Here is a 16,341-nt window from a genome sequence, read left to right as displayed (position 1 = left end):
GAAACAGGTGTCCATAATGACACAAAAGAATACATATAAATCATTAGCAATTTTGTCAATATAAAATGCTATAAACACAGAAGACTACAAACAAAATATAAACTATGCGTCCTTAGCTATAAAACCTCTTGAGTTCTGGTCTTTGTCTATTAACCTGCATTAACGGAATATATGTATATAGGAACAAAAACACAAAACAACCAAAGTGAGTCCACTGTTTCCAATAATACGGTGAATACTGATTTACTTAATAAATTCTCTTAACATGCAGTTATGGCTTTATAACCATGCGTATAATGCAAATGTATGAGTTGTATGAATATGCATCGTAGTAACCATTTAGTTTGTATTTTATGATCATCTTTCTTCAGACCTCTCGTTCTAGGTTATCAGAACCCGTTCACGTCCGTTGCCTCCCACTTAAAGTCTTACCTGTTTTTACTGGAATCCTACCGGTCCCAGCATTAGTTATATATTAAGACTTCGGACTCGCACTTTTTAGGGTTCACTGATGAGCCTTTCTTCCCCTTGCTACTACATCAGCTTTGGTTTTTTAACCCCCCAAGTCAACTGATGCACTGGCTATCTTATCAGCCGTATTTTATTATTTTAGACACAACATGCTATGCATGATCGGCCACATGCAATGAACAAATTAAATAAAACAATAAACACAATATTATGGAAAAACCACCAGCTTCGTTCTCAGTAAGTATAGAAATACTTACAGCCAATTCATGCAGTCTCTCAAGTCATCATCTGAAAAATTATAGGTATATCCACACAAAGTGTTAACATCATTTAGCACAAATCCTAATTCTATTTATAAAACCTCTTTGCCTAATGTTATTATTATTCTTAGTTTTAACACTTAAACCATCCTCTAATATTTTTAATAGCACCGATTATTCATTTTCCATATTATTCTACATATGATTTAAACACTCAATAAATATAATATACATTAATAAGTTATTTATCAAAATATTCAATTCTATATTTATCAAAGTTATAATCTAAAATACTTATTAATTGATTTCATGTAAGTATATACCATTAAGTTAATTAAAAACCCAGAAACTCACATTAAGGATTTTACTAGAAAATCTAGTGAAAACGGTGAGTTTGGTCACGGGAAGTCGCCGGAAAGGTTACCGGAAAAGTCGCCGGAAGACTCTGCCGGAGACGGGTCACCGGCGGGTCGGGTCTCCGGGTTCAGGTCATGGTTGGATCACTGCTGGGTCAGGCTCAGCGGGTCTGGGCTGAAATTGGTTCGTGGGCCGACTGGGTTGGGCTTGCTTGCTGGGATGGGCTGGACTGGGCTCAGCTACTGCTTGCTGGACTGGGCTCACGGGTCACGGGTTGGGCCGGGGTTCACGGGTTCAGCTGGATCGTCTGGGTTGGGCCGAGGTTCACGGGTCTGGTCTGAATCGCAGCTGGAATGGGCTTCTGGGTCGGTGGTCTTCACGGCTGGGTCATGGATCATGGCTGGATCACGCACGGGTTCGTTGGGTTCATGGTTTCACGGCTGGGTTGGACGGGTCGTGGTTCACGGCTCCACGATCGGGTCCTGGGTCACGCCGGGATGGGATGGGCTCTGCTGGGTGACGCCGTCCGCCAGCCATCGGTGCTGAGTTGTGGGTTTTGGCTGGGCTCACGCCGGATCTTCGGGTTTGCTTGGGGTTCACGGCTTCGGGTCTCTCATCTTCTCTCTCTCGGTCTGCTACAATCGGCCGGGACTCTACTGAAGGATCGGCCGGATCTCCCTCTCTGCCTCTGTTTCTCTCTTCATTTCACTCCTTCTTTCTCTCTCAAATTCTGCTTCTCTCTCAATTCTCTACTTACTCTTAATCTCTTGCTTGCTTCTATTTCTCATCTCATCTCATCTCATCTCATCTCTTTCTCTCAACTCACTCTCCTACTCTCAATCTCAATTCCTCATATGCATCGGGACAGCAAAGAATAAGAGACAGTGGGGGAGGAAATTAAGAAGATCAGAAGGAAGAAGCTTAGTTCATGGGAGGTGCGAGTATTTTCTGAAGGGAAACAGACAGTTTTAAAAGAATAAGTGTCGGCAAGAATGTCGGCAATGGATTATAGCAGGTGGACGGCTGATTAAAAATAATCAATTTATGAATAAATAAATATAAACACTGTCGGTGGAAGAGAGTGTCGGTAAGCATTTTATCAGAAAATGCATCGAATCACCTGCAGATATTATTGCAGATTTAGGTATTTTTACACTAGGTCTTTATTAATAATAATTCACTAGAGTGTAATTTTAAACTCGTTTTGAGTCTAGTTCGTTTCATAGGTAATATTATTATCTCAATAATATTTAAACATAATAAATTTATAAACCAAATATATATTGTACATATTACACATTAATATTATTTATTAATATTATTATGCCAATTAGTCTACTGAATAATTCCGTCAGTCTATTCATTTAATCTTAAATTCTAGTTTAAGACATTAATTGCATTACTAAAAATCTGGGGCGCTACATTCTTCCCCCCTTAATGGAATTTCGTCCCCGAAATTCGTAAACTATGCTTCGCATAAAGTTTACACTAAGTAGGAAAGATTTAGATTCTAAAATCTTAAGTCTAGTGATACAGATTTTTTTATGTGAAGCATCTAATTTATTAGACACAAAAAAAAAAAATAAACAAGTATACCGCACCGTGTGATAGTTATCAAATATAATATTTTAAGCTCATAATAACAAGAAGTATAATAGATCAAACAAATGTGTAGCTTGAAGAAGGGAAAATATTCATTTCTCATTATAGGAAAATTTCTTGTACAACAAATCCCTTTTATGAGGATGTTTTCTGATAATCTTGGTGGAAAGCTTGCCAAATGAGAACATGGAAGCCTCGAAGGAGAGGAAGGTGGGGAAGGTGAAGAAAGCAAAGAAGTCAAGGCAAGCAATCCGGAAAGGATATGAGTGCGGTACTCATATCGTGGTGCTCTCTCTCTTCTGTCACAGATCGCCATCACCGGATTGAGAGTAGATGCTAGAAAATTTTATGGTGATGCGAAGGAAGAGAAAGATACTTCATCTCAGAAGCATGATCAAGGATAATCCTGCTTCTAGATGTTAAGATCAAGGATAGTCCTGCTTCGTTGTTTGTGAATCTGGTTGTGATGCTGCATTTTTCTTGATTTAGGTTTGAGGTGGTGGTACTACATCTTCTATCTCAGGAGCGATGATAAGTTTAGACCAGAAGAAGATTTGGCTCTCAAAGTGTGAAGGGTTGAGAGCTGAAAGGTGTGCTTTGCAAGAGGGAAGACGAATGAATTTATAGAGATTTGAGAGGAAACGGTGCAAGTGGTGCCGACAGTGGGTCGTGAAACGCTCTCTCCTTTTCTCGGAATGCTCATCCAGCTCTATCTCGAGATGCTCTTCCAGCTCTGCAAGGTGCGAAAAGTGCGGCGAGAAATCCGGAAAAGCCATTGGGTGAATTCGGAATTCGAGAAGGTGAAAAGGGTGAAAGTTGAAAAATGAGAGAGCTCGTGATTCGAGAGCTGTCTGCTAGTGGTAGTGGCAGCTACGCTCAGAATGACGTTTGATTAGACTGCGTCTCATTCACTGATTAAGTTCTCTTTTCTTCCTTCAGATCTTTCGAATAACCGCTTCATTTCTTTCTTTTCTCCATCAGGTCCTTTGAGGAGTATCATCATTTTCTTAGTTTTCCAAAAAAAATGGCTTCTTCATCCTCTCAAAATAATCTTGATCTGAATGCTGCGCCTGTAGTACCAGAAATTTGGCGCCCATTGTTCCTATCTCAGAGAGGTCCTCTTCTGACTAATGACTCTGTGATGCTGAGTGATGCAGTAGCTGCATCTATAGCTCAAGGCATCATGACTCCTCGAGATGAAAAGTTGTTGGCTGATAGGACCGATGCTCAAGCCATCAATGATTCTTTAGCATTCAGTATTCAGGGTGCTTCTTCGGTTTCCAATATGGCTCGCCGTCTGCAAGTTCGAGGGAACGAAATTCAAGCGTTGAAAGTTCAAATCTTGACTTTGCAGCGAATGTATGTGGACTTTAGGCGAAGGAATCGGGTTCTTCAGCAGGAGAATAAAAGGTTGAAGAAGGTGGTGAATTCCTATGCGAAAGACTTGGAAAAGAGGTATGCTGACTTGGAGCAGAATACCAATCGTCTCCAAGAACAACACCAGGACCTCTTGCGTGTAGTCCAAAACCTCAGGGTTTTCCGCCCAGAAACTTAGTCAGGTATTCTATTCGATCTAGAAATTTTTATTTACAAAAATAAATAACTAACTGCAGTATTATGAAATACCTGTAGGTATAAGCATACCAGTATTCTCCGGGAATGGTGCAGAAAAGGTCCTGTTTTGCAAGTCTATTTTTCTTTGAATCAAAAGCAGTTCATCTTGTTAAGACAATAATTATTCTTTTACGCACCGTTCATATCATCTAATATGTCTGTAATCTATTGAACTATTTATTTCTACTCGATCTTTTACTAAGGTGTAATTTTTATATGGTACTATGTTCTTCTTTCTATTTCTGCATAATTACTATCATCCTCAAATTTCATTAGATTAAATCTTTAGTATTACTCCAATTTAGTTATGCAGTCAATCAATACTTAAATTTGCTAATCATAAACTTATCCATCAAGTAAGGATTTCTAAGAGAATCAATAAATCATATAATCAAGATTTTATTTAACTTAAGCTCTAGAAAACCTCAATGATATATAAACTTCCCCAAAGTTCATCAGATGCATAGGGAAAGTAACCTCTCCAAAACTCATCAAATCATTTGATCAACTAATTTCCTCAAATATATATAAATCAGTAATTTACGCTTTATACACCTATCTTCAAAAGATACCAGATTTGGAATAATAGATGCATTAATCATAACATATCTTTCCTTACATTCTAGGGTTAATTGGATAGACCTCAAAGCCTCAAAATTTATCTCTGATCCTTAGGTTATCCTTATTATGGTTATGGGAAAGTTGTATCTCTAAGCACATGAAATATCTATAGAGTGCTTTATAAATTTACTAACTTAATATCCATAAATTATTTCATCAAGGTGGAAGGTTTCTGCACTAAAATACATCACACAAAGTATTTTATAAAAATGGTTTACACCTATAGCTCTTGTGTTATTCTTAGACATCTAGGGTCAAGTCTTAAGGTCCTCAGAGCAAACTGCTCTGACACCATACTGTAACTTACCCAAGTTACAGTATGACACTGAATGTTCACTAGGTCGCAGAACAACTGCTCTGATACCATACTGTAACGCCCCGAATTTGAGCCAGCAAATTCGTAAGCAGAAACCTCCGGTTTCCACGTGACGTTACTACATCAGAGATAAACTCTCGCAGCGGAATATATTTTTAACCAACATGCTTGGATTAAATAACACATTAGAGCTTTTAAATTAAATACCTCTAGATATTCATTAGAAAATTTTTATAACAAATACAAGGAAACAGGTGTCCATAATGACACAAAAGAATACATATAAATCATTAGCAATTTTGTCAATATAAAATGCTATAAACACAGAAGACTACAAACAAAATATAAACTATGCGTCCTTAGCTATAAAACCTCTTGAGTTCTGGTCTTTGTCTATTAACCTGCATTAACGGAATATATGTATATAGGAACAAAAACACAAAACAACCAAAGTGAGTCCACTGTTTCCAATAATACGGTGAATACTGATTTACTTAATAAATTCTCTTAACATGCAGTTATGGCTTTATAACCATGCGTATAATGCAAATGTATGAGTTGTATGAATATGCATCGTAGTAACCATTTAGTTTGTATTTTATGATCATCTTTCTTCAGACCTCTCGTTCTAGGTTATCAGAACCCGTTCACGTCCGTTGCCTCCCACTTAAAGTCTTACCTGTTTTTACTGGAATCCTACCGGTCCCAGCATTAGTTATATATTAAGACTTCGGACTCGCACTTTTTAGGGTTCACTGATGAGCCTTTCTTCCCCTTGCTACTACATCAGCTTTGGTTTTTTAACCCCCCAAGTCAACTGATGCACTGGCTATCTTATCAGCCGTATTTTATTATTTTAGACACAACATGCTATGCATGATCGGCCACATGCAATGAACAAATTAAATAAAACAATAAACACAATATTATGGAAAAACCACCAGCTTCGTTCTCAGTAAGTATAGAAATACTTACAGCCAATTCATGCAGTCTCTCAAGTCATCATCTGAAAAATTATAGGTATATCCACACAAAGTGTTAACATCATTTAGCACAAATCCTAATTCTATTTATAAAACCTCTTTGCCTAATGTTATTATTATTCTTAGTTTTAACACTTAAACCATCCTCTAATATTTTTAATAGCACCGATTATTCATTTTCCATATTATTCTACATATGATTTAAACACTCAATAAATATAATATACATTAATAAGTTATTTATCAAAATATTCAATTCTATATTTATCAAAGTTATAATCTAAAATACTTATTAATTGATTTCATGTAAGTATATACCATTAAGTTAATTAAAAACCCAGAAACTCACATTAAGGATTTTACTAGAAAATCTAGTGAAAACGGTGAGTTTGGTCACGGGAAGTCGCCGGAAAGGTTACCGGAAAAGTCGCCGGAAGACTCTGCCGGAGACGGGTCACCGGCGGGTCGGGTCTCCGGGTTCAGGTCATGGTTGGATCACTGCTGGGTCAGGCTCAGCGGGTCTGGGCTGAAATTGGTTCGTGGGCCGACTGGGTTGGGCTTGCTTGCTGGGATGGGCTGGACTGGGCTCAGCTACTGCTTGCTGGACTGGGCTCACGGGTCACGGGTTGGGCCGGGGTTCACGGGTTCAGCTGGATCGTCTGGGTTGGGCCGAGGTTCACGGGTCTGGTCTGAATCGCAGCTGGAATGGGCTTCTGGGTCGGTGGTCTTCACGGCTGGGTCATGGATCATGGCTGGATCACGCACGGGTTCGTTGGGTTCATGGTTTCACGGCTGGGTTGGACGGGTCGTGGTTCACGGCTCCACGATCGGGTCCTGGGTCACGCCGGGATGGGATGGGCTCTGCTGGGTGACGCCGTCCGCCAGCCATCGGTGCTGAGTTGTGGGTTTTGGCTGGGCTCACGCCGGATCTTCGGGTTTGCTTGGGGTTCACGGCTTCGGGTCTCTCATCTTCTCTCTCTCGGTCTGCTACAATCGGCCGGGACTCTACTGAAGGATCGGCCGGATCTCCCTCTCTGCCTCTGTTTCTCTCTTCATTTCACTCCTTCTTTCTCTCTCAAATTCTGCTTCTCTCTCAATTCTCTACTTACTCTTAATCTCTTGCTTGCTTCTATTTCTCATCTCATCTCATCTCATCTCATCTCTTTCTCTCAACTCACTCTCCTACTCTCAATCTCAATTCCTCATATGCATCGGGACAGCAAAGAATAAGAGACAGTGGGGGAGGAAATTAAGAAGATCAGAAGGAAGAAGCTTAGTTCATGGGAGGTGCGAGTATTTTCTGAAGGGAAACAGACAGTTTTAAAAGAATAAGTGTCGGCAAGAATGTCGGCAATGGATTATAGCAGGTGGACGGCTGATTAAAAATAATCAATTTATGAATAAATAAATATAAACACTGTCGGTGGAAGAGAGTGTCGGTAAGCATTTTATCAGAAAATGCATCGAATCACCTGCAGATATTATTGCAGATTTAGGTATTTTTACACTAGGTCTTTATTAATAATAATTCACTAGAGTGTAATTTTAAACTCGTTTTGAGTCTAGTTCGTTTCATAGGTAATATTATTATCTCAATAATATTTAAACATAATAAATTTATAAACCAAATATATATTGTACATATTACACATTAATATTATTTATTAATATTATTATGCCAATTAGTCTACTGAATAATTCCGTCAGTCTATTCATTTAATCTTAAATTCTAGTTTAAGACATTAATTGCATTACTAAAAATCTGGGGCGCTACAAAAGCCCTTCTTGGGGATTCAAACACTCCATTAGAGCTTCTCTCGAAGGCTGATCTGCAATGTTAGGAAACAGAACGCCAGGGCTAGGTGACACTGGTATGCTTGTAACCGAGTTGATAAGTGCGATATTAATGATGATTTTGGTGCTGCGCACTTTAGTCTCAAGGCATGGAGTGTCAGGGTGAATGCTCTCAATCTTCAGATTCTTGTAGAATTCCCGTACAAGCCAAGGGAGCCCAATCAAACAAACTTAGCCACTTGTTCACCTGAAATATCTGATAGATAAATCAAAAGGAGCCACCCTGATGTCTAATTTGAGAACCTCACGCTCAATCACAATGGTCCTTTTATTGATGCGCTCTTGAGCAGCAGCAACTTTTTCTCTTAATCTCTTGTGCATGTAACCTCGAGAAGCTATGTGCAGGGTAGACATATCTGCAAACTATAAAAATATGCCCCATACAAATACTAAGAAATCAAAAAGGATATTAGAACCAATTAGCCCTCAAAAGAAAATGTGACATTATAACTGCTAAAACAAGGATGCCAAAAAATTGACAAAATAGCAAATAAACATTTAAATGCTCAAATAAATTCCAAAGCTTAGCACACAGCAAGAATATTCCTCATGCAGAAATAATATGAAGCAAATATCTTAACATAAACCAATAACCTTATAACCCTATCCTCTAGATAAATATTGGACCAAATATAAGAGAAATAGAGATAAAGGGCATACCTGGAATAACAAAAGTGATGACATAATGCAGAAAATGCCAAAAAGCACAACAAACTCAAGAGAAAACGAGATAAAATCGAGAAAATCAAAGAAATCTCAAGAAGAAAAACAAAGGGTGCGACGAGCGGTGTAGGAGAGAAAGCTATAAAACCCTTAAGGTCGCGTGTCCGGACGGTGAACTTAGTCGTCTGGACGGTAGTCTATCAAATTGACAGTCTTGCGCGTGTCTAGACGCTAAGCCATAGTCGTCCGGACAATTTACACAGAAAAGCTGAAACAGAGGAAAAATAGTAGACAATCGAATTTTTCCCTAATGTTAGCTTCAGAACACGCATGTATTTAAAACTAATAACACAGTCAAATAGCAAATCAAAAATATGCAAACATATAATTGAGAGTCAAGTAAGTTATGAGCCAAAAATTCTTTGCAGATGAAAATTTAAATATTTTACTAAAATATTTCTATGTGTATCATGTGTGAAACCTTTCTCAATAAGGCAATGTGTTCACTGACAAGGTTTAAAACAACTGAATTTTCTTAATGAGAGAAAATTTATTATCTCATTAGCCAAAAGTCAAACCTTATCCTACTAGGGCATAGTCACCCTCATTTGATACATTCACCTTAAGAAGCAACATTTTTTTATTTTACTTAGTCCATTAGTGATCGTCTATTTCCACAATGAATTGATCACTGACTCTTTCTATATGGATAAGTGTAAGAAATTATTTATCAGCACATTCAACAGTGGATCTTTTTGATATCCATATATTCTGAGAATTTATTTGCTTTTTTATATTTGTGCTGCAACCTAGAAAGAATGCCATAATTTTTAGGTTCTAGTTTCAATTAGCGAGTTGGTTAATTTGACCATCTTTGCACAAAAAAAAAAAAAAATTACCTTAGGGGAGCTTTGGATAGTGCACAAATTCATTGCATGAGAGGAATAAACTATCTAGCTTTTAGATGGAGAAGAGGAACTCAACAGATATCAGATTGCAAATCTCAATTATATCTAAGCATATTTCATCAATGCACAATGATTGAGATATCAGGTAGAAACACATAAGATATCTGAAAAGCTAAACAAAATAAGAAAAAACATACCTTTTGTACTGCATCTCCCCCCCCCCCCCCCTTCTTTTATATATATACTGTTGAAAAATAAAACAAACCAAACAAAAAATAACAAAAATATGCTTTCCAGAGAATAAGATAAAATCTAATTCTAGCATGTAAGGCAAAAACAAACATGTCCTTAGAAAAAGATTTGAAAATACCAAGACAGAAAAGTAGCTTTAGAAAAAGATTTGAAAATACCAAGACAGAAAAGTAGCCGCGTGACGTGCTTTTTCTATTATCCTCATAAGTATTTGTAGAAAAATTCTCCAAAGAGAGCTAGAGAATAATGACAATAAGGTTCCAAGCAAAAGATGCAAAGCATAAGCAATATGACAATGAATATAAGATGCTATGCATAGATCCTCACATGCTCTAAGATAGGAACCAAGATCCTAGACATGCCATGTACTCACCAACTAGGTGAGTCCACTCCCCCTCAATGAGTGAATAGTCTCATGCTTTCTTACCCATACCTTCTTACCCTTCGAAGCAGGGTTGTGTGCCTTGTCCATCTTGTCCAATCTGCTTAGGACATTCTGCATCATACTTAATAACCTCTCATAAAGGTGGTTATTCTTGGGCTTATGGGGCTTTGGTTTGAAGTACCTGAATTTGTTGTGGCCAGTCTTGCCACACTGACGACAAGTAGGAACAAATCTGTGGGGGTGTGGCCACTGATCCCGAGGAGCATGATGTGTCTTGGGTGTTTGCTTATTGACTTTAGGCTTTTGAGCACGGAGCTGTGGACAATGAGGTCGGATGTAACCGATGATGCCACAATGATAATAGGTGGGTAGACTTCTTTTGTTGGGAGGCGTCTTGACTGGCTCTACAATAACTTTAGCTTCATCACCAACTATAACCTTACTTTTATCCATACAAGCATCCTGAGGCTCTTCAACTTTAGGCTTCACAATCACAGTCTTTGAAGATGAGGCAATGTTGGAGACACCATAGGTAGTAGCTACAAAGCCTATGCTAGTCTTGTTCAATGTACACTTTTGTCCTGACAGCATCTAGGATAGCTTGTTGTCTGTGAACTTCTCCAACATCAATTGAGCTTCTACCAGTTCATCTTCCAAGTCCTTGATCTTCTGTAGTAATGTGCTTTTTTCTATCTTCAATATGTTCAGCTCTAGCTAGCACATTCTTTTGGTTTGTCTCTCTCAGTTTCACAAACTTGATGAATAGGGTCTTGTAAGCATCCTTAAGATCTTTCTCATCACTACTCTCAGAGTAATAAGTCTTGGACTCCTCAGGAACATTATATGAAGCTATAAAGGCTAAAAATTTTGGATCCTTACCTGGAGTCTCTTCTTCTTCCTCTGAATCATCGCTGAGAGTAGCGTTGAGAGCGTTTCCTTTTGCCTGCTTGAGATTCTCGCAATCTGCTCGCATGTGACTGTAGCCTGAACATTCATAACATCTAGGGCCTCTAGGATCCTTCTTGTCGGCTTCATCTTGTTCGACTCCCTTGTGTTCACCTCTCAAATTGTCAAAAAAATTGTTCTTGAATTTCTTGGTCTTTATTAATTTTCAGAAGCTTCTGGCAAGTATGGCAAACCCTTCCTCTTCATCAGTTTCTTCATCTGAAGAAGTTATACTTTTACCTTTTACAACCTTGAGTGCAATGGATTTAACCTTCTTGATAGGGAGCAGAAAAAACTCGTAGGTTTGAAGAGACCCTACAAGCTCTTCAATCTTGATGGCATATAGATCCTTACTTTCTTCAATTGTGGTCACCTTTATTCTAAAATGCTCAAGCAAAGATTTAAAAAAAAATTTAATGACCTTTGTATCCGAGATCTTTTTACCAAGACTTACCATGGAATTTCTCAAATCACTGATCTTAGTGTAAAAATCATTAAAAAGATTCGTCTTCCAACATCTTAATTCCATCAAACTGGGAAACCAACATTTGACGTTTGGCAGATTTAACAATTTTTGTGCCTTCATATGTGGTTTCCATTATATTTCATGCTTTCCGAGCAATTTCACAATTTGAGATTCGTGAGAATTCAGACGGTAAAATAGATTGACAAAGGGCATTTAAGGCTTTATCATTAAAAAGGCGAGCATTGGTTTGAATGATAGTCTATTCAGTAGTTGTTGTATCCCGTGGTGTCCATCCAGATTCTACAATATGCCAAACATCTATAGATTTTAAAAAGAACCTCATTCTCGCTTTCCAATAGCCATAATTTGTGCCATCAAAGGCATGAACGAAATTAAGATTTAGAGACATGTTAGAAAAAATAGGAGTCTAGAATATCACTCAGGAAATTATTCCAAACATAAGTGAACCCGCTCTGATACCAATTGAAAAATAAAGACTCCTTTCTGTGTGCGTGTGATCAACTAATAAACCAAAATATAAAATACGAAAAGTAAAGAACACAAATATTTTGGTGACGAAGTGGAAACTCTTTGTAACAAAGAGAAAAACCACTCCACGGCAGCCACACCCAGACAATTCACTATTCATAAGAAAAAGCTAGTTACAAAACAATTGTACTCACATACCCCTGATTCGGTAGTCACACCTTTAACTCTGACACGTACCTATACATGAACTCCTCTCAACCAGACCTCCTGTCTGAAGATTTCTTCAATGGATTCCTTTAACTTAGAGCTATTCTCTAAGTTAGACTTCAAGGTTGATCAAATCACACAATAAAAACTCTAAAAGAACTAGCACATCTAACGGTTTCTGCCTAGACACCCTCTCTTAACACACAAGAATTTAATACTAAATTCTTTTCAACCTTCATTGCGTTTGCTGATATGAGTTATGAACGTTTCACGAACGGCCAATGCTTCCCAAAGACGTGCTAGCATGGGAAGGTGGGATGAGGTGCTATATATGCACAGAACTCACGTAGCTTTATCATACTCATTTTACACTCTATGACTTTTTCTTAAATGACTTTCCATGGCACAAATTCAAAAAAACAAAATATATATATCACGTTAACATGTGACATATATATATAATAGACATGATGCTGTCTAGCCTAGTCTGATCTTACCTTATCTAGGTATTCCGATAATACTAATTCCTAGCTAAAGTTATTATTGAATGAGGTATCAAAATAACTGCCTTGTAGTAAAGTCTCATAACTAGCTCTTACATTTTTCGTTTGTAGTTTGTAAATATTTTCAGTACTATTCAAACATTTAAAAATATTTTTGACATGCATGATTTTAAGAACTGAACCAAATAATGCAAAAAAAAAAAAAAAAAAATCATTGATTTTTATTTCAGTATTTTTTTTAACAAAATCATTTTGCATAAAGTAAATTTTGCATTGAAATAGGTACAGCCTAAATATTTATATACTCATATATATGGATAGAAATTTCATATAAACTGGTTTGTAGGAAATTTTATACAACCTACATATAAAAATAATATGTATCTTTTAAACATGTAAGAAGTATATGTTTTTTTTATTAATGCTATTGAAAAAGCATGTGAAAAGTACTTGCTATTAAAATAACATATGATTTTCAAATGTCAATAAATACATATCAATCTTATATGTAGATTGTATGAAATTTCTTACGACAAGCCTATTTATAAAAAATTTCTGCCCATAATCATGTAAGCAAGTAGATGTTGAAGAGAACCCAAGTAAATTGAAAAACTTCATGAGTACGGTCGAGTGTGATGATGTTTTTTGTTTTCTTTGTTTCTTTATTTTTTAGCGAGAATTATGAGATTTAGATTTAGCATATATATATATATAGCTCTCTCCAGAAATTAGTTATAAAGTGGCCGGTTAAGCAACATAAGATGCTTAGTGAGAGGGACAACAGCACAAGTATTACAAGACCAATGATTGGTTATAGCCGACAAAGGCGATCTCTTAAAATAAAAGATAAAGGCACCACCACAAGTGAAAGTCGTTAAGTATGAGCATGATGACAAGGGAGAAACCAAAAAGTATGTGCTACGTAGAAAAAAATGCTGAGATAAGGGTACTCTAGAATGCTGAATATATATATATATAAGAAATGTTAGAGTATTTTCTAATGTCTTTTTAGTGTCCTTCGATATTAATATGGCACAATATGTTTTTTAATAAAAACATAAAAGAGAAATCAAACTATAGTTTTTCTTTATTAAAAATAGGTTGTCCTGTCAATATAGAATGATCCTAGAAAAACACTAAAAGGAGTTATAACATTTTTCATATATATATATAGCATTTCTCATCCGTAAAAGAGCACCTACATAACATGCATATATAAACCAAATGACAGTGAGAACCATATATATATATATATATATATATATACATATATATATATATATATATATATATACATATATATATATATATATATATATATATATATCGATCCGACTCAAGATAATGAACTATATATGTGTCGAATAATGATAGTTGTACATCACTCCTACAACAAATGTACAACACCCCTTCACATGGGGTGGGCGCCACAGTGTGTGGGGCCCACCCCATGTGAAGGGGTGTTGTACATTTGTTGTACACTTGGTGTACAGGAATCACTTCTCATATGTGTCAATTAAAAAAAGAAAATTGAATGCAAGTGACATACCCATGCATGCTTATATGAAGAATAAAAAGGCTGAAGTTGATAGGCAATCCATGGACGAGTTATTAGCCTATAAGAGAGACACCATTTTTCAGAAAATGGTAAAGGTCAGCAGCCATGCATTTTATACCTGAAAATCCTATCATAGAGTAGTTTCAGGAGAAGAGAAGAAACACACAAGCCAGTAAGTGTGTTTGTAAAAAATGTTTTTACTTTTTTATTTTAAAGTAACCAATTAACAATAACTTGAGTGTTAGAAAGAGGAAAGATGAGAGCCTACCTGAAAAGCGGATATGCGGTGGGAATAGGGGAAGAGATCAGGGGGAAAGAATCTTCTCTTTAAGGTTGTCGCATGCAAATCAGTTTTTATAGCTAAGATTCACCATAAGCGAACGCTAACCCATCATAAACGTCTCTATTAACCTAAACACATCTCAGATCCCCTATGTTTTTCCTGCCTTCCCAAGCAAACTAGTGGCTAAACAGGCAAAATCTCTGATTCTATCCATTCATCCCGCCACCTCTCACAGAAAAGATGAGCTGCTAACATCTTAGGTTTTGTAACTGAGATTAAGGTTTTGTAACTAAGATTGTACCCTTCACCTAACTTCATTTTCTCCCAGCCTTATTAAAAGCCCTCTCCTCCCTCGACCTCACATATCAAACACTACAGCAAGCACGTACAACTCTTGCATGCATTAGCAAATATATTAAGCAAAAACACTCCCCACCATGCATGCGAAGATGACCAAACAGGCTCTCTTCTCCCTCTCACTTGTTTTTCTCTCCCTCTGCAGCAAGACTTTCGGCCAGCCAGCTCAGGCCCCCACTCAGCCCGCCAACGCCCCGGCTCAGCCCGCCAATATCCCAGTACCACGTGGCACCCCCGACGTCACCAAAATCCTCCAAAAGGCCGGAGGATTCACGATCCTAATCCGCCTCTTAAAAACCACTGCAGTGGCTGACCAAATCAAAGGGCAGCTATCCAATTCAGACACTGGTTTTACCCTTTTCGCCCCAACCGACTCGGCATTTTCAGACCTCAAATCGGGCACTTTAAACTCTCTCAACAACGAAGAAAAGATCCGGCTTATGCAGTTTCATACGTTACCCAAATTTTATTCTCTGGAAAACTTCCAAACCGTGACCAACCCGGTTCGAACACAGGCAGGAGATACCAACCCCGGCGATTACCCACTAAATGTGACCACTGCGGGAAGCCAAGTAAACATTTCGACTGGCCTTGTGAATGCCACTGTGAGCGGTACAATATTTTCTGCTAAACAGCTTGCAGTGTATCGAGTGGACAAAGTGCTTCTTCCTCTGGACATCTTTGTTCCAAAGGCGCCTCCGGCACCAGCGCCGGCACCGCTCCCAGTCAAGCCTAAGGCCAAGAAGAAGGCAGCAGCTAGTCCAAAGAGTACTACTACTACTACTACTACTCCTACTCCTACACTAGTGGTTGATTCTGGTGCACTGGGTCTCACAAAGCATGGAATGCTGGTGTCCGTCGGGGTTTCTGTTTTCATTGCAGCATTTTCTCTCTGATAAAGCTTGAAAAAAAAAAAAAGCATGATGATATATGCACCAGCAGGTCAGCGCATATGCATGGTGAGCCCAATAAATGTTTTACCTTTTTTTTATAATGGAGAAAAAGTTCTTCCACGATTGTAATAAGGACATATTTTTTATCTTTTTTTTTTTTTTTTATTTTTTTTTAAAATTGGGTTTGGAAGAATCATGTTCAGCCCAATAATTAAATGTTTTATCTTTTTTACTGCTGATGTAGAGAAAGTTCCTCTGTGATTCTATTAAGGACACAAGTGTTTTACCTTTTTTTACTGGTAATGGGTGAGAGAGTTCTTATTTGATTCTACATATTAATTAAGGACAAATTTT

General features: G+C 37.5%; 1 protein-coding gene and 2 long non-coding RNA genes across 3 annotated transcripts; 1 reads left to right on the top strand and 2 right to left on the bottom strand.

Annotated features, from left to right (window-relative positions):
• Positions 1-2,078, bottom strand: LOC133877118 (uncharacterized). Its single transcript, XR_009901656.1, has 3 exons — positions 1,086-2,078; positions 729-759; positions 1-154 (listed from the first exon to the last, which is right to left on the bottom strand). It is a non-coding gene; the product is annotated as an uncharacterized LOC133877118 (long non-coding RNA).
• A 3,410-nt stretch (positions 2,079-5,488) lies between these two features.
• Positions 5,489-7,564, bottom strand: LOC133877019 (uncharacterized). Its single transcript, XR_009901639.1, has 3 exons — positions 6,574-7,564; positions 6,217-6,247; positions 5,489-5,642 (listed from the first exon to the last, which is right to left on the bottom strand). It is a non-coding gene; the product is annotated as an uncharacterized LOC133877019 (long non-coding RNA).
• A 7,610-nt stretch (positions 7,565-15,174) lies between these two features.
• On the top strand, positions 15,175-15,990 carry LOC133877018 (fasciclin-like arabinogalactan protein 12). Its single transcript, XM_062315251.1, has one exon. It carries the CDS (start codon positions 15,175-15,177, stop codon positions 15,988-15,990), a length of 816 nt encoding a protein of 271 aa, XP_062171235.1.
• Positions 15,991-16,341: the final 351 nt, after the last annotated feature.

The sequence above is a fragment of the Alnus glutinosa genome, chromosome 9 (assembly GCF_958979055.1).
Source record: "Alnus glutinosa chromosome 9, dhAlnGlut1.1, whole genome shotgun sequence".
Classification (NCBI taxonomy): Eukaryota; Viridiplantae; Streptophyta; class Magnoliopsida; order Fagales; family Betulaceae; genus Alnus; species Alnus glutinosa.
The sequence above is the reverse complement of the archived record's forward strand: the minus strand, read 5'-3'. Positions and strand labels throughout refer to the sequence as shown.

Coding starts and splice junctions, on each gene's coding strand:
- LOC133877018 (XM_062315251.1), top strand. CDS start 15,175: ATGCATGCGAAGATGACCAAACAGGCTCTCTTCTCCCTCTCACTTGTT.